This window comes from Trachymyrmex septentrionalis, unplaced genomic scaffold, assembly GCF_001594115.1.
Source record: "Trachymyrmex septentrionalis isolate Tsep2-gDNA-1 unplaced genomic scaffold, Tsep1.0 scaffold73, whole genome shotgun sequence".
In the NCBI taxonomy this organism is placed as follows: domain Eukaryota; kingdom Metazoa; phylum Arthropoda; class Insecta; order Hymenoptera; family Formicidae; genus Trachymyrmex; species Trachymyrmex septentrionalis.
This window is the reverse complement of record NW_017305916.1, coordinates 180,534-199,160: the sequence shown is the minus strand read 5'-3', so window position 1 is coordinate 199,160 and position 18,627 is coordinate 180,534. Positions and strand designations below refer to the sequence as shown.

Genomic DNA, 18,627 nt, shown 5'->3' with positions numbered 1-18,627 from the left:
TCAACGACGTTTCTTACTTGCATTTAGTGGTTCAGATTTTGTGTTATAATATTTCCTAATCTTACATATTTTTCGCAATAAAACTATTTACAACTTTAAAATGCTTATTAATATAAGATTCAATTTCGCACAAATTAAGGAGGAACAAGTGATTTATATGGTTAAATTGGAGGCAAAATTTGCGAATTTATTTCAGAGAAAGAAATAAAGCGACATAGTTTTTTTGTTTAAAATTATATTTCAAATGTAGAAAATTAATTTGTAATATTATAAAATTTATTAAAAATATAGGAGTTTTTTATCATTGAAGATAGGCATGAAAATTTGAAGTGTGACAACTGTTTTGTAACTCTTAAGAAAGCATTTTACTGTTTTCTGGACTATTTTATTAATTTCCTTCAGGAACACACACTTTGCCCTACAGATTGAAAATTAAAGCTAAAATAAATAATTAGAAAAATGTTATCACAAAATAGTAACAATATAAATAAAGTCAATTTTAACGTGAACATTAGAATTTTACGTTTACATAGTTACTATTTTGTAATAATTTTCTAAGTCTATCTTATTCAATCTGAAAAGCAAAATGTCAGAAAAATTAGATCAGGAAATAAAATTGCCTTTTTAGAAGCCATAGAATTTTGGAAAAACTTGGAATTTTCAAATCTGGTCTTCAACGGCACAAAAAATTCCTATATTTTAAATAAATTTTTTATTATAAATCAACTTTCTATTAACTTTCTATTCAATATTTTTAATATAGAGTAGTAAATAATACATTTAAACTGCTAAATAATCCATTTATTCCTTTCCCTGAAATAAATTCGTAAATTTCGCCTTCAGTTTCATACAAACTTCCTGTTCCCCTTTAAGATGTGTAATATTTAAACGGACCACATAAACAGTTCATATTGCGAAGAAAATAGATACGTGTAGAACAAAAGTCAAATTGTTGCCATTAAATCTCAAACGTTATTTTACAATGTACGATACGATCGTACGTGATCGTGTCGGATGTTACTACGGTATCTAGAGCACGTAAATGAAAATAAACGCGTTGCTTCTCGGGACTGTGGAAAATCGGTAATCAACGACACGCGAGATATCTTGTTAGCGACACGTGCTTTGCGAATTGTCGCCCAGCAAAACGAGTAATCATCTTTTGTTTGAGCGAGAAAATTATGCCAAAATATTTCCTTTCCCTTCAATTTAAAAGAATTCTTCACGGAATCATTCATCGTGTCATCCTTCCTCGGTATCCATCAATGACGCGCGTTTACAGCGCCTGGATATGTCCGCTACAATCCGTAACAATCTGTCACTTTTCTATCTCGTTTAGTAAGATGGATTTCCACGCATCTCTGTGCATTTTCCACACATCGCGGAATTGCACTCGTGCAAACAAATGGCCATTGCGCTGCGTAACATTGGCAGCCAACGGTTTTCCATTGAGCGGTTTTAATTAGATTTACTCCGCTCGTTGCATTAATATCACGTTCCCTGACGTTTACGATTGAATCTTACTTCTATTTCCGTTTCTTCCGTGGCGTTTCTTCAATCTCATTGTTATTGCGTTATAATTGCGTTAATAAGACAGCGCAATTAAACGATAATTACGTATGTTAAACGCATCAATCAAAACCTTACTTTAATAATAAAAAAATTTCATTTCTATACATAGGCTCAGGCTTTTTTTTTATGAAGCATGGAAAAGATTCACTTATAACATTTGCAAATCCAGCCTCTCTGTTTCGGTTGAACTTTTCGTTCAGCTTACATATGTATCGTGCTATCTACTAAAAAATTTACAAATAAATTGAAGGTAAGTCGTACTTACTAAAGTAGTTAAGAGTCTCTCGGATCTGGTCCGGTGATAACTTCAAATCGACGTCCTCTGATTTGAGGGCTGGAGCTGGGATAAACCAATCGGCGTTCTCGTATCCTGTAAATACAACGCGCGACACAATGAAAAATAATCTCTTAAAAATCTTGCTATTAATAACACGCACACGTGCACAAATCATCATCATAATCATCATCATCATCATCATCATCATCGACGGTCGTCGCGCGATCCGAATTCGAGCAATCTAGATTACCCGTCTACTGAAACGGAGATTGCAAAAATGTGTTAAGCGCCTCGGTCTGCAAATTACTTTAAAGCATACTAATATATACTCGGGGCAACGTATTAACGTACTAATTAATGCGGTAATCGTATCCGTTCCGAAGACGGGTAACAAAAACGCCATTGCCCGCACGTTACAACTCGCGCGGAGCGCGGCTAAATGTACTGTTTCTAATTAGCCGCAACCCCGTCGAGGACGCACCTTTTAGAGGCTTCGCTTTATTGAAGCGATATTGGGACACGCGATACGGCGACACTATGATCAAATTAATGGTTCGCCATCTGGAACGTGCCACATTATTGCTCCCGGTTCAACGGCACTTGGCGAAAGATCACGCAAGTTCTTTATACTTCCCTATAATGCTCTTTGTACTTTCACACTTCTCATGCTCTCTTTCTTTACAACATACGATCGTACATGAAGTTCGTTGTTTACCTACTTTCGATACTATTAACTTATTTTTCTCATATTTTTATACCTACGATTGCAATATTACTTTTTACGGCGCTTTCCCTGTTTCGAACGACGCGTTTGCAATTTCTTAACGTGACCCTTACGCCCGGTACTTCAGGGCTCCATAAAACGTTCATTTACAAAATGCATTTCTAGATAGGCTTACTGGACAGGCTTCCTCGGTTAATTAGAACGTAGGAAATTCAATCGGATACACATTGTGGTCTTCTCTACCTATATTGATTTTCAACACCCCACTTTCTCGATTATATCAAAGACGAGTCATTACCGTAAAAGTTTACAATCATCTAAAGAACTACATCAATATTTTTCTCCTCGCGGAAATTACGTTTAATACTCAAAGCAACTGCATATCGATTTTATCAATCATTATCGAATATATGACTCATCAAATATATGACCGATCAAGATTTATCTGGCATCTGATAGACTTGTCAAGATTAGCACGGCTTTATTGACGGCTCTATTCTATCATTCGATAAATTCTGGAATACAAATTCGATAATGTCTAGAATACAAATTGCTTGTGTACGTAAAAATAAAAAAAAATAAAACAAAAAAAAAACAGAAGGAATTCAAGGTTTCTCCGACCGCAGCGAGCGGTCATGCACTTTTTCGTTTTGTATTAAGCACATATTTTACCTTTCACCTCACGTTTCTCGGTTTTTTGAAGAGACAGAAGCAAGAACGGAGCTCACCTTGGAATTGCGTTAAGGTATCGGCCCGGAGACGATATCTCGGTATTTGTTCTTCTAGCAGGCTGATTATCTCGACTTCTGGCAATTCCTCGCCGCTGCATACATCTGCAACAATCAAGCGCAGCATCCACCGTGGCGTTACTAACAATAAGTGCGAAGGCGCGTTCATTATGCGCGCGCCATAAAACGCGGTTCCGCTTCGAGCATAATCGAGCGCGCGTGCTACGCGTCATCTCGCCACTCGTTCCCTATTTGCGAGAGCTCAGGTACGATGGGAATGTACGCATTGTGCGTATCCGCGTTGGGTGCACTTACGAAAGAAACAGGACAAAAAATCGCGCCGTTTAATCGCCGACTTGTTCCGCGTAAGTGCAAAAATTAGAATGATGACAGTGTGATCCAATAATAGCGTTGACGCGCAACGTTTACGTCAGTGATGCGCAACTTAAGGTTACTCATTTTCAGAAACAAGTAAAATCTTGCGGGTCGCATAATGTTTATTTCGTTCCCTTTCTCTTCGAAAGTGATACAACTCAACAAACTGACTTTTGCATTATTATTAATCAGTTAAGTAAACATTACTCTGTCGATCTCATCAAAAGTGAACTAACTTAATTTAAAAAAAAATCGTCAAAATTGTCATAATTAGGAAAAAAAAAAGGTTTTTAAGGATTATAAAACAAATATGAGAAAAATGATATATTTATAGTTTTTTCCCCTTTTCTGGGAACTTAATTTTTTGAATTATTATACTTTTAAAGTAAGAGAACAATTTTATTGGTGAAATGAAATGGAAAATAGAAAATATGATATTTTCGACTGTGAGACGGCCGACAAAAAATTTACAGGCGGACCACAAGTTGCGCATCACTGGTTTAAGTTATGAGAAATACTTCACAGGTACGCGCTTTACTAAACGGCAAAAATAGACGAATGCGATAAGATGGAAATATATATATATATATATATACATATTCGCGTTATGCGCATGTAACTCGCATCGTTTTCATGAAAATGAGAAGATGCGAGCGAGAGGTGTAAAATTTTATGAAATAATACTTTTTGTAATATTGTATTACGCACTTTATGTTTTTCAATCGCCCTCCTCTTCATTATTGTGCAACGTAGTGCAACACGTTATCATGAAAATGCCTCTTTTATTATTATTACCAAGATTATTACGAAGTTATTTTCTATCGCACGTTACGTTGCACGACCGCTTAAAATTTTCTACCTGCGGTGTAAGACAAGAGTGCGTGACTTGAGTGACAAAAAGCGTTTGCTTGCGGTACAGCAGGAAATGTGGAGGAGGAGGAGGAGGAGATTTGTGCGGCTTACCACAAATGAGGGGCCCTTCAAGGGGGGAGTTGCATACCACATCAGCACATTTCATACGAAGCGCATGTAACTACAGACCTTCGCAGTCGATCATCTTTTCAAGATACGATAAACTTCGAAGATGCTAATATTTATTTAGTAATTAAAAAATAGACAACCAAACACTGTCTATTTGATGTCTTTGTAACTAAAATTTAAATAAAGATAATCATCTAATTTTAAGTAAAAAATTCATCTAATTTTGATGGAAATTTTTCACATCAAGTTGAGTTCGATGGAGATTATTAATCATCTTTACACTGTTAAATTCATTATGTCAAATTATACCCAAATTGAGTTATTTTTAATTATTTCTGCAAGTCGTTACTGTTCTCATTTATCGCTAATTTAAAACAATTAAATTAAGCAATTAAAAAATTAAGTGATTTAATTCAAGAAAATGTATTAAATTGATTCAATTTTAATTATTCACTAAGAATATATGTTAATATATATGTTTATTTAATATATATATTTATTTAGTTAATATATATATTTGTTTAGTTAATATATATATTTATTTTGAAATTAACCATACATATGAATTGATTTATACATTTTGACACATGAAAATTAAAAATTATTTAACACAAGGGATTGAGTAACCAGTACTTTGATATTTAATGATGTTTAATTAGAGATTTCAAATTTTTTTTTAAATTACATCTTAAATGTTGCAGAGAAATTTATCCTAAAGTTCACTGAAGATGAAACGTCATGCTCAAAAGAGTTACGCTTCCGGGTTACTCAAGATTCATTCCAATTAGTGCGATTGACAGCAAAATAGTACTACTGACCTGACGTTGTACACAATTCTTAAGAGATCCTCGCACAGTTATGTAGTGAGCAGAACGCATCGTCGACCGAGAAAAATCACAGGACTTGGTGAGTTTTTCTCAGGAAACCGCGGCAACGCAATGTATGTAATGCCGGCTTAATTCTGCAACTGCTGATGCTGACTACACCGGGAAACAACGTGAGTCTCGGTTTCAGTGAACTTTGTATCCCTCCGAGAGTATAGTTTTTCGCCCTATCCCTCTCTCTCGTGAGACAGAGATGACCCGCACGAGAAGAGTATCGCGCTCAATCGCGCTGCACGAACTCATCGTGAATTTAACATATAATCGCGATGATGCTTCAGATTAGCTGCGCCGATTGTTCAACGCGTGAATGCCGGTTGTGCGCTTTTCGCGAAAAATTATGAATTTCCTAGATCCCATTAATGACGAAAAAAAACAGTTAGATCGTCGTAACCAGTTCCCAACGTTCTTCGTTCGAATTGAATTGTGGAAATCAGATCTCACAAGACTTGTACCCGGTAGATTTACAGGTACATAGTGCTACACCAATTACGACATGTCGAAAAGAAGATAATTATTGTTTAAAAAAGAGTAATAATAATTTTTGTGCATATAATTCAAATGACGATTCAGATGAGATTCGTATAAATAGATAAAACATTCCAATATTAACATTTTGATATAAATTTGGTATAAACTATTAATTAAAGATTTAATTTGATATCAATCTTAATTTTACATCCATTATTTTGTATCAATTTCGCGCGTTTACTATTATTTTACTGGAAAATATAAATTATGGAAATATAATTGTGATGACTTGCCAATCTTGACAGAGCGTTAAAATATTTATGTATTTGTTGTAGTATATTTTCAAGCTAAATTTTGAAAAATTGTGTGGATGAATCTCATGCGAAATAATAAAGAATTTATCTATAATAACAGAACTTTAATTATCAAATAGGATTTTGTTAAATCTAATTTGCTTTGTGTTTAATATTATGTCAATCTTAATTTTATTTAAACATTTTATGTCAACAATAATAAATGAAAAATCGACTGAGATCCGTGCACATACTCGTAAAAGGATTATATTCGATCAAAGCAAATTTTAATGCTTGATATGTCAGTTTCGTACGTTTATTGCTCGGTTATTACAATATTTTATTAAAGAATGTAAATTATAAAAATAATAAGGTAAATTTTATTGCTCGTTAATCATTTTTTTCTAAGTCAACTAAATAAATATTTTTATGAAGCTTAATAATGTTTAGTTTCTCGATATTTTTGCTATATAAAAAAAACATCGTTAGAGTCTTTTTTTAATTAAAAGATATAAATAAAAAGTGAGCTTCAGCTTTCGTTACCTATTCCATTTATATCAAATATTACATAAGTCTAAATCTTATTTTTATTGTTCCTAAATTAGATTGTAACTCGCTTTGACTTTTCTTCAAATGTTTATTGCACTATTGCGTGCAAAAAGTATTTTTTTTAATATATGTAATGTATAAATGCGAGTAATGTATATATTGCATTGAGCTTGGATCTAGCGTTTAATAAGTTTAAGAATGGTATTAATAACCTGTTCTTATTTTAAGACTGTCTTAAACAATGTTTTAAGATGCTAATATAGCCCTCTGACTGGCTTATGATATCTTAAGACTGTACTTAAACCAGTCTCAAATATAAGAATCGATTATGGATACTAGCCTAAATGATTGTGTAAAGGTGCGGACTAGTTATCACTGCAGAAATGATAAAAATACCATCAATGCAGATCGCGTGCTGCCACATACTGGCAATCGTGTGCAACAAGAAGGTAAATCGTCGGTGCGCTTACTACAGAAGATAATACCTGCTAGTTGATACCTAATACCAATACGTTACCAACTGTGGACCGTATTGGTAAAGAGAAACAAAATGTAATAGTATATAAATTTTATCATACATACATGTATTTCAATATTGTTTATATTTTCAACAGAGCCAGACAGAATGTAATCAGAATACATTACTTGCAAAATATGCATTACATTGTGTATGACGTTTCAGCGAATACTTTTATGAATTTAATTTTAAATCAAACGCTAATTTAACATAATAAATTATTACTTCATGTACAATTAATAATTAATCGTCAACAATAATGATAATTATTCATGTCCGGTCATTAAAAAACCTATTTAATTCCGCAATTAAAAAAAATTAGAATTCAATCTCTGTTACTTTTTTTACTTTTAAATCCTGCCAATAAAATAACTTCGTTTTAATCTTGTTTTCCTATCACGTTTTACCACTTTGCATGTCAAACGTGTAATACCGGAAAAAATCATTCGCGCGCGAAAAATACCGCAAACGGATATCGTACCATCTCGCCACTTGCTTAGCACAGTCTCACGTTTCTCAAGGATCTCTCTGAGCTTCGCTGGGCCCTTAGGCCTTCTCGCTTCCCTTGTGCTTAGGTACATAATCTTGTGTTCGGCGTTAGCCGAGTTCTTCGCCCTTTCGTTCTCTTCATCAAGACACCTTCTATCACTATCAACGAAGTTCGCTGCCCGCAAGATTCACGAAATTCGATTCCGAAACTCACAGATTACGTAAAACGAAACAGAACCATCGCGGTACATCAAATTGAACATTTTGCGAATTTATTGTCTGATAAAAAAACTTGCATAATTAACTACTGACAAAACGACTTAATAATTTTACGATTTAATTAATGACAAACATAAAAATGTTCATAATTTTCTCTCTCTATTTTACAAAATATACAAAAAACTTTATTTTCGAACTTCGTATTTATGTAGAAATAAATATTTTGATAATAAATCTTCTTTTATTTTTAAATAAGAGTTAAATTTTTCACTCTTAAACATGTATTAATTTACATTTTTTTATACAATAAAAAAAAGCGCAATTATCACTTTTCAAATTAATGTTATTAAATATTATAATAGTAGATAAGTGAGAATATATGACCCAATAAGTTATCGAAGTATGTTTGCGATATGTCGTTAATAAACGCTTTCATCTGTGAATTCTTTTTTATCCGGACAGCTGCGAAGAATTAAATTGTGTAACCCGTCTGCGTACACCTTATCGTATGCATACAATTATAACGAAATTGCTAGTAAATGAGTTAAACGACACGGTCGCACGTAGCGATTATATATGCTCCACTAATTACGTCGAACGATGAATGACACCCGGCGTCTTTTATTCTGGGTGATTACGCGAACACTCTTCGCGACCTATCATTAATGACGATACGTTTGCGAACTCGGGAAAGACGTTCTTTTTGAGTCGCGAGCCACTGAAGAACTCCGTCGAACGTACGTCGCGATGGAGGAAAATAGCAGCGACCAGTATAGCTGGAGCTTAGCCAATTTTGATTTCCGTGATCGGGTCATTTATCGAACGAAACTAATTTGAAAAGCTAAATTTTTTATTTCACTTTCAAGAATTAAGTTTCAGAAACGTATGCTTCACGACAGCGAATATACAGAGCTCTTCTCTATTAATCTTTAATTAATTTTTTATCGATTTTATATAACTAACATCCTTTTTTCTTGAATCGTTAAATATATTTGAAAAAGTTATATTCTAAGATTAATCTTAATCTTATGGACTTTCTATAATAAACCATTTCCTAAACTTTAAGTCTTAAGTCAAAAGAGAATTGCAATTATAATCAATTATTCTTTTTATATTCGACTGAAATTGATCAATTTCTTACATCTTGATATAAAGTTTAGGTAATGGCTTATTGTAGAAAGCCAATTAGACTTATAACTTTTTCGATATTTTCAGTATTTAAATAGTTAACAAGAAGATAATAATTCGTTAGAAAAAAAAGAAGAAAAAATTGTTCTGGATTAATTAGTTCTTAAAAGAGAAACAAATATTTCAGCTTTATTATATATTAAAAACAAAACAAGGGAGATTGATAAGTTAAATCTTCACTGTAGCAGTCGCTTTCAACAAGGTTGCTGGCAAATGGCTCGAGTCAACCAACCAAAAAAAAAACATGTGTACTGTGTATACGCATGCATTATATAATAGACGGGAATAAACTAGCGTTTGCTAATGGAACGAATTTTAATTGCACATATTTCATGAATTTTTCTTCATCGCTAAAATAACAGCTAAATCGTTGGTGCAAAACTTTGCATTTAATCCAGTAGTTTAAAAGAGCCGATCAATTGAAAAATATTCAAAAGAAATCACATATACTTTTTGCGAAAATGCACGAAAAAACTACGCGTTGATTTAGATTCTATAATGCCATAAAAAGTAGCCCTTTATAAGTCCCCTATTTCGAGATCTGAATAATTATACTTTTCATATTTTGAATATGTGGCAAAATAATGATATCTTAAAGAATTGTTCCTAGAATATTATCGATCACATTGCAATCAATACAAAGCATATATCGAAGATAAAAGATACTCATAAATATTTGCAATAACAATAAAAATAATCGTAATGACAACGAACATTTTTAACATAACAGTTATGATGATGACGACGACGACAACGATGATGATGATGATGATGATGATGATGATAATGATTATGATGCTGACGACGGCAAAAATGATGATGACTAGAACTATAACGATAATGATGATGACGTCCATGATGATGAGAATGGAGCGTGGCGTATTATCCGCCGGGCAGGAGTAATCATCATTTGGCTCAGGCCAATGGGAAACACCATGAGGCTTGGAACAGGTAAGCCACTTTATAAAACTCCTCGTGCTAGCATCGTCAAAGACAGTTTCTCTCCGTACGCTTACAAAGTAAGATGTAAATCCGTACCTTAAACGCGTGAGATCAACGTGCTGTTTTTCATAAAAATCAGTTTGTTTACACGAGAAATTCTCGTCGGAAACGACAAAAGTTCTCGCTGCACCTATATCCGTCAACCAGTTGAATCATCGTCACGTTTGAACGAATCGTGTGTTTTAATCACGTCTATATTAATCATATTACTCATCAATCACTACATTTAGGAAAACTACAATTTACAAGTAACGATTCTGATCGTGTTGTGAAACTAGTAGAGCTCACAAAGACACTAAGTGAAAGAATCAATATCTTGAGCACCGTTCCCGTGACATCGCCCAAACAACAGCTGGTACGTATATAAAAATGATAAAAATTTCTTTCGCCTTACCCGTGATGGTCTCAGCGTCTCGTGTACTAACGGGAGTAACTAGCTTCTTCGATGACCTTGATGCCTGGAGAATTGCCCTTGCCGTGGGTGAAACCTTCAGGGAGGCGGCGGATGGTCGGATGGGGCCTTCGGGCCGCTTTGGACCCTCATCTTCCACGGTGGCCAGCTTGGACGCTGTAGCGAAGAGCGATATCGCCTCGCTTTCCTGAAATGCAATTTTATATTCAGTGTTTTCGTGACCAGATTAGAATAGTAATTTAGGTCAATGCATAAAATCTCGAGAAACTATTTTTTATTTTAAACTACTTTTAAAAATCATATTTTCGCACATAAATATTAATTGTTGAAAGAAGATTCCGATATTTTATCACACTTAAAAACTCGCGATAAATTTTTCCAAAATCTATTCCCATCTGACTTTGCAAATACAATTTTGCATACTAAGAGAAAAAATGGTTGCAATTATTATAGCATTTAATTACAATTTATTGGTCATTTTGATGTTAACTGTATACTTTTTAACAGAAATATAAAATAATTATTATTATTAATATTATAGTAGTAATAACTATGTGTGTATGAAAGTGGAACTTCTAATCATAATTATTTCGCCATGCAATTACAATCACCATACACTTTTTTTCAGTTGCATGTTTTTAATGTAGATTCACTTAATTTCAGATTATGTGCATTGTAGATCTACGAGTTCAGAGAACACGAAAGAAAGCGCGTTCCTTTACACGCATGTCATCGCCAGAACAAATACAAAGTATTTTTGAAAGGGAGGTTTCACCTTCCCCACAAGACCCTAAATACCCATCGGGAGGAACCGGCGAATAAGCCGTTGCGCTTATTTAGATTGGTAGCGCTCCGGCGGACACGTTCATTTTGCTCGTCTTCCGGTTCTAGTTTATTTCAGGACACTGACTCGAGACGACACAGACATTTCGACGTTTTTGCAAAAGTATAAAATCTACTGAATGTTCGTTACGCCTTCTCACAATAGACACTGATTTTAATGCAATTATCGATACTAATTTTAATCTTTAAGTAGGTAGGTGGTATTCAAAACATTCCTAAAAATTTTTATTTTCGTAATTAAATTTTTAAATAAATATTTATAGAATTAAAATTAATTAAATTTAATTAATTTATATTATTTATGCTTTTATGATACAAAGAAACGTAAAAATAATGAACTTTAAGATTTCTAGGCAATACTTTTTACTATCCTCCTCCAGAATAAGGTTTTTACGATAATTATAATAGAATGTGCTATTATGACCACCTAGTATTTAAAGGTTAAATTTATAAATAAATATATCATAATTCTAAAATCTAAAGTTACGATCCTGCTGTCAACAAATTACTTTCGGTAGCAAGATCGTAACTTTATAGATTTTAAAATTATAAAAATTAGATATAGAATAGAATTAACATTGAAATGAATATTCAAAGGATCAATTAAATTTGCATAAAGAAACGCATGTAACTCTCAATATTTTGTTAATTTTAGCAATCTTAATTCCCTTACAGGAATTTCTTTGTCATTGATATCTTATCAATGCGAGTGATAAGGCAACAAGAACCGCTCGTTTATACGTCATATATTAATCGTCATTATGTTTATTCTCATTAACACGTATACCGTTGCGAGTTAAAACATCCACGAGCTTTAATACCACGTTCTACCTTAATTTATGCAGAGCACGAGCAGAAATATCTAGGCTAAATAGACGTTACGTAAAATTTTCAGATGATATTTATGAGCAAACCTCAACGTCACAGTCGAAGCGGTGCAGCTGCGTGACCGGAGGTGTTCCGAGACGCGTTTTGCACATCTCTTTCGACGCGCCAGTCAAGGTTCGTTAGCATTTCGCCGTCAATTTCACTTTCTGATCTTCTCGATGGACTTGGCTACGTAAGGCGGCACAAGGTTATGAGAAATAATACTATATTGATATTCATTCTAATGCCGCTGTACTATACACGAGGAGAACGGAACGCGAAAATGTCATAAGGCAGATAATCGATCTCCAGTCGATATCTTACTGATGGTATTCTTGTAAAAATTAACGTGAAGCGATAAAAATGATTGAACAAAAGCTGCTAATGCACATGTGTAAAAAAAGTACGCTACGAAATAAGAAAAGATAAAAACTGACCAAAAGCTTAAATATAAATGTGATAAAAATTGATTATCAACCGGTGAATTTAATAATTACGAAAGCTCTTATGGTAATCCGACGCGATTAAAAAAAAAAAAAGAAAATTTGAGAGATATTTCTTAAAACAATCAATAAAAAGTCTGAAAAATTAATTCAACTGTAAATTACTTTAAGCACTTCGATATCCATCCTCAGGATAGAGCGAACACTAAAAGACTAATTCGTAATAGCAAATAAAACATGAAGAAACCGCTCGTTAACTTCGCAAAATAGTCAAGAACGTATTTCTGATTATCTCAAGCCTATCGATTGATTATATGGTCGACATTGATCGCGCACCGTATTTTATATCATGGGTAAATACAAGATAATGTTGACTAAAATCAAATGTATTTCGCAAATTCGGAGAATCTCTCTGAGATAGCTGATAGTTTTCATAGGGTGGGGAGAGAAACCAGCCCGCTCATTTATCATTTCGGCATATGGTATTCTAAATGAGAATTTCATGTTCGTCATCATCGAGCGTAATAATAAGTGGCTGCAACATCGATTAAACCGCGACTTTTCTTAGTTCATAGTCAAACATACTCTAAAAATAGCGATGTCTATATAATTCTCACTGTGTTGGTGTTAATTAATATTAACGCCAATATGATGTGGATTTAACATCGTGGGTTTTTAATCCACACCATGGTGTTGATATAAACACCAGAGGTTTGAAATTCACACCATGTTGGTGTTAATATTAATACTAACATAAGTGAGAATTATATAGGCATCGCATGAGTGTTAAATCCACACCAGAGGTGTTGAATCCATACTGATATTTTTTAGAGTGCACACGAAGTCTTAGAAACGTGAAAAAACTAATTAGGTAATTTTATATTTTACAACGTGACACAATCCGCGCGATTCGATACAATTTATAAGATATGAATATGGTCAATATAATACAAATACTTTGAAACATTCTTTAATTGGTCAATTCGTAAAATTCTTTCTTCTGATTGGTCAATCAAATGCTTCAAATAAGGTTAGTCCGACAATTCTTAGCTATTTTTCATTCGCGAGTCGTTTTTATCATTCCTTTGGCTTTTATTTTTATTATAATTTATGTTTCTGGGCCCGAATACAAAGATTGTTGTGTTTATCATAAGTCAAGGATCAACGTATAAAGTACGTGGATCGTCTACAATGAGAGTAATATTACGTAGTAAGCTATAAGAAATTGACCAATCATAGTTGATTATTCTCCTCACATTAGACTGTGATTGGTCCATTTCTTACTGCTTACAACTTTACCATATAACTCCAATTGCAGACGATCCTGTAGCTTTAAAGTTTAAAGCAAAACCGCAGAAAATTCAAAATGTCAATTTGTTTACTGATTACGACTTACTGGTCAAGTTTTTTTTGTGTCTTTAAGATTCTATTGGAGACAGTTACAATAAATCCTATGTTGACTTACGACTCTGTTGGACAGTTACAAGTTGCAATTTTTGTGCTTACGCAATTTCTCGCAACTTACAAAGGAATTCGAAAAAATGGAGGATAGCGGCACCTCCACGGGCTGATAAGTCATCATCTCCATGCGCACGTGTCGGGCCAAAGATCCATCGTGGGAAAGATCTGATGCGGCGTCCTTTTCGCATCCTTGCGTCTTGTCGCGGCTTTTGAAGACGCGCCGCGCTGAATTGCGGCGCGCTTCCGCGAATGCGATTCCTCGCAACAACATCGCGCGACATTGATGTCACAGCATAAAAGAGAAAGGTGTTTTATTATACTTAACAAATAGAATTGGCGATTTTGTCAACCCTCGGCGATAAAAAGGAGCACTGAGCGATGCGCGTGAAGTCTTTGATTATGCTGATGTAATTTAAACATCAAGATTCGCGCGACACGATCGAATCCACACATGGGGGAATGATCCACGGAGAGATAAGTCCGCAATTGTTAAATTTACAACTCGTGTAAATGGGCAAAGAAATTTGTACGAATACGGTAAAGCGCAAAAACGCGCACGCAACTGTCGTAAGATTCGATTCTTCGCTCGGATAACTCAATCAGTTCTGCAGGATCGAGCCAATATGTATAAGAGCAATATGAGTTTTGTCCGTTATCAACGGATACTGGCTGATAACGTGGTACAATCTCATTTGAAAATGCTTGCTTGGCATGTATCGCATATCGAAGTGAAAGTAAAAACGAAAAGATTTAAAAAATTAGCGGATATATACCAAATAATGAAATAAAATGCTACGAGAGAGTCATTTTTTTTACTTAGAAACATTACATTCATAGATTATTTTAAAATAAGATCACACGAGATTCTTTAGAATGCGCACCATCGATTGCGCGAATTTGTACACAGATCGCGACAATCATAAAATAAAGAACTGCTGCTGTCAGAATTGTTAATCATTAATCAAAGACGAAGTTAAATAATTTTGTGTCGGTTTGTACCAATCTTATTCACCTAGCTTTTTTCTTCTCACTCATCATGTATTGACCCATACTATGTTAAGTCACACGTTTATTTTTTTATAGAACTTCTGCATCTAATTATGCAACATAATAATTACAGATTAAATGACTTTGTACATATACTTTCGTAATTATCGTACTACAATATATGATGATATAATTTGCATGTTGGATTCCAAACAATTTGTATATTGATTTGAAACTAGAATGAAAATGTATCAATTAACGAAAATTATGTGAGATGCGTTTCTCTAAAGTAATTCCATTATTAAGATCATCTTTGATGAAGATTAAAATCTCATTATTGCGAGCGAATCTTATTTAATTTATGCTGCACGTGGAAGAAGTTTTTTTGTACGTGGTACATATATGTGTAGCACTCTGATCAAGAAACATGATGTAACGCGTTATAAACATAATAATAAAACGTATTGATGTTTATTTCACACTTTTCTAAGTAAAGTTTCTCTATGTTGACAATTTCTTATTCAAAAAACAAATTGTAATTTTGTATTATACATAGAAATTAAAAATAAATATAATTTTTGTACAAAATAAAAAAAAAGATTTCGGAAAAAAAGATTTGATAAAAGATTTTAATTTAGATGCCATTGATATCAATTTTAAATATTCGATAAGTGTACGCTTTTTTAATATGTTTAATACACATGATTTTTTATCTTTTACAATCTTTTATACATTATTTACAGAACAAATTGGGAAAGCTGTAAGCTGTGGCTGTGGCTCAGTTGCGATTTGAAGAGCGAGCCGACTCAATCGCGGAGTGATCCCCGAAGAAGTGGACATCGCGTTAACAGAGCTGACATTCATCTTATCGAAACGCTTTCTGCACAGACTGTACATTGCTAAGTCCGTCGTTCGACTCCTACCAAGATTAAGGTAATGCTCGGCTGATATGATACAATAGTTATGTAGTCTTTTCAGTTCTCTATGGTGCTTCCGCTGGATGGCCGCGACATTCACGAGACCTTAGAATAATATCTGAAGTCGTAGAGAAAGAAAGGTACGATCCTATATCATCCCTTGTCACATGACTCGCATAATATTACTCATTTAGATGAAGATTAGATTAAATGAGAAAATCAAATGGAAACAAAGAAAACTTACATCTCTGAGAATCAGAAATCTTAAGGAGAATTACGACACACACACTTTTACAATAGTTTACTTTCATATATAAATCCTGCATCACAAATCTTGCGACATTAAGTTTATAAAAATTAATTTAAAACATCTAAAAAAACCCCATAAGAAGATATAAAGATAAATATCCTTTTATGCAAAAAGTCAAAAAGCTCACCGTAGCGTAAGATGAAATTTTTGGTTTCCACTATGGGAAACCACTACAATCACCAGTGGAAGAGGTCGTGCAGAGACTGAAACAATAAAATAGCATATAATTAGAATTAAATTTTGCATTAAAGTTACATCTAATAATCTCAAGCTTTCATCATATGAAAGAAATCGTATTTTTTGTAAAATTAGCTAGATAAGCAATTCTCATCATGGTTGCATGTATTATTCTTTGTCTATTAAATGCATTGTTCGCTTTATCATCAAATTAGTATTTACTATCGTGTCATTCTGTGTCCTACTTGGCAAAGATCTATACTTCGTCCAAATGTAACTTTTGTGAGAAATAACTGTTGCAACATTGTGTCTAAACTGAGAAAGTTTTTGCAGTGATAGAATCATAATTATAGAAATCATATCAAATAGAAATTGTTTGCCATCGAATAATATCTACAGTAGAGAAATCCTAGAAAAAAAATAAAGAAAAAGGTATGGTAAAGAGGAAGATGAGAAAATCGCAAAACGAAGTCTTATCAGAGTTTATCTCTCTCTCGTTTTTTTAGGTTATAAGGATATTATATCTCAGAGAGAGATACCCGGTGCAAAGTACAAGGTACGCGTGATTACAAGATACTTTAACTGCCCCGGGTATACCTGTCCGCCCCTCCCTGCGTGTTTTCACAGGCGGGGTAGACGATAAAAGCCCGCGAGCGATTCGGATTACAGTCGAAGGATTAGATCAGCTGTTGACGTCGCGAATCGACGACGCATGCATCTACGTTTACGGAGCCGATACCTCGCGGATCACAAATTTACGAGACGATTTTCATGTAAAGAAACTCAACGGTGACTGTGCTCCTTTAATGTATCGATTGAATTATTTCCGCAGTAACCTCAGGCGAACTTGAACGGAATTAGGTTAAAGGACAGCGTCTCGTCCTCGCGTCGCCAGGACGGGACACGGAACGGTGGATTCGATCGCTTACCGTGCGTCGATGTCTGCCGCACATTCTCGCTCGAGAAAATATACAAGGAGATACGCGTCAACGCTACCGCGTGCACGTTCACGTCACTGACATTTCTCCGTGAAGCACCGGGACACAGCACCGTACAGTTACACTCTCGCGCGTCGCGTTCGCTTCCAGGACCGTGGCGAGTGGACCGAATGACGTGAAGCGAGTCACGAGACGAAATGAGTTGAAGGACGCGCGCGGACGAATAAACGAGCTAAGAGGCGCCAGGCCGTGGCCGCGTCACGGCAGACCGACGTCGAAAGTATCACGTTAAATATAGGATGCAAAATCGTGATGCCTACGCGATCCGCGAGCGCCTCGCGGGATGCGCACATCGAGCGATATATTCGGCGCCGTTTATCGCCTCCTGCCTGAAGTTAGACGCTTTACGACACTCTACGATCCGAACGCTTCGTGTCTTGATACTCTATGCATCGTGACTATAGATTTGTAGATAGACCGCGCGCGTTTCTGTTGAAACTTTAATTAGCACTATTAAGATAATAATGATTCAGATACTTTTCGTAACTAATTTTACAATTAACGGGGAGGAAGAAAGTAAGAAAAGCAATTGCCTTCTTTACTTTTTAGGCCGGTATTCATAATGAATTCTTATTTCAAGACAGTATAAAGCCTGTTCTACAATTGCGTAAGCAAATTAGTTGAAAATGATTGAAGTTGTAAGAATTAATCAGTCATAGTCAAATACGAGGGGAATATTTGATTGATTCATCAATTCTTATAAATACAGTGACTGCGTTTAGACAGAAAAAGCAACTTTTGCAACTTTTGTAAAATTCTTTAATATGATTGGTTTATATAGTTAGATTCAGCGAAGAATTAAGAGCAAGACCAATCATATTAAAGAATTTTACAACAGTTGCTGTTTTTTCTACTGAATGCAGCCAATCAGTTATGACAACGCTTACACATTTGTAAAATAAGCTTAATGTTTTAATTACTTTAAAATAGATGTACAGCACATTTG

General features: G+C 34.4%; 1 protein-coding gene across 2 annotated transcripts in view; it reads right to left on the bottom strand.

Annotated features, from left to right (window-relative positions):
- The window catches only part of LOC108753898 (trafficking kinesin-binding protein milt), a 46,209-nt gene extending 31,260 nt beyond the window's left edge, over positions 1 to 14,949 (bottom strand). Inside the window, exons 1-4 of one of the 2 annotated variants that reach the window (XM_018495862.1) lie at positions 14,357 to 14,949; positions 10,661 to 10,865; positions 3,302 to 3,406; positions 1,838 to 1,942 (exon numbers count right to left, since the gene is read on the bottom strand). In XM_018495862.1, the coding sequence (XP_018351364.1) occupies positions 1,838 to 1,942; positions 3,302 to 3,406; positions 10,661 to 10,865; positions 14,357 to 14,563 (622 nt within the window). In that variant the 5' untranslated portion in view covers positions 14,564 to 14,949. Of the gene's footprint in view, positions 1 to 1,837; positions 1,943 to 3,301; positions 3,407 to 7,849; positions 8,144 to 10,660; positions 10,866 to 14,356 lie in introns of those variants that run through there. The other variant, XM_018495864.1, reaches the window with a different exon arrangement.
- Between the last annotated feature and the right edge of the window lie 3,678 nt (positions 14,950 to 18,627).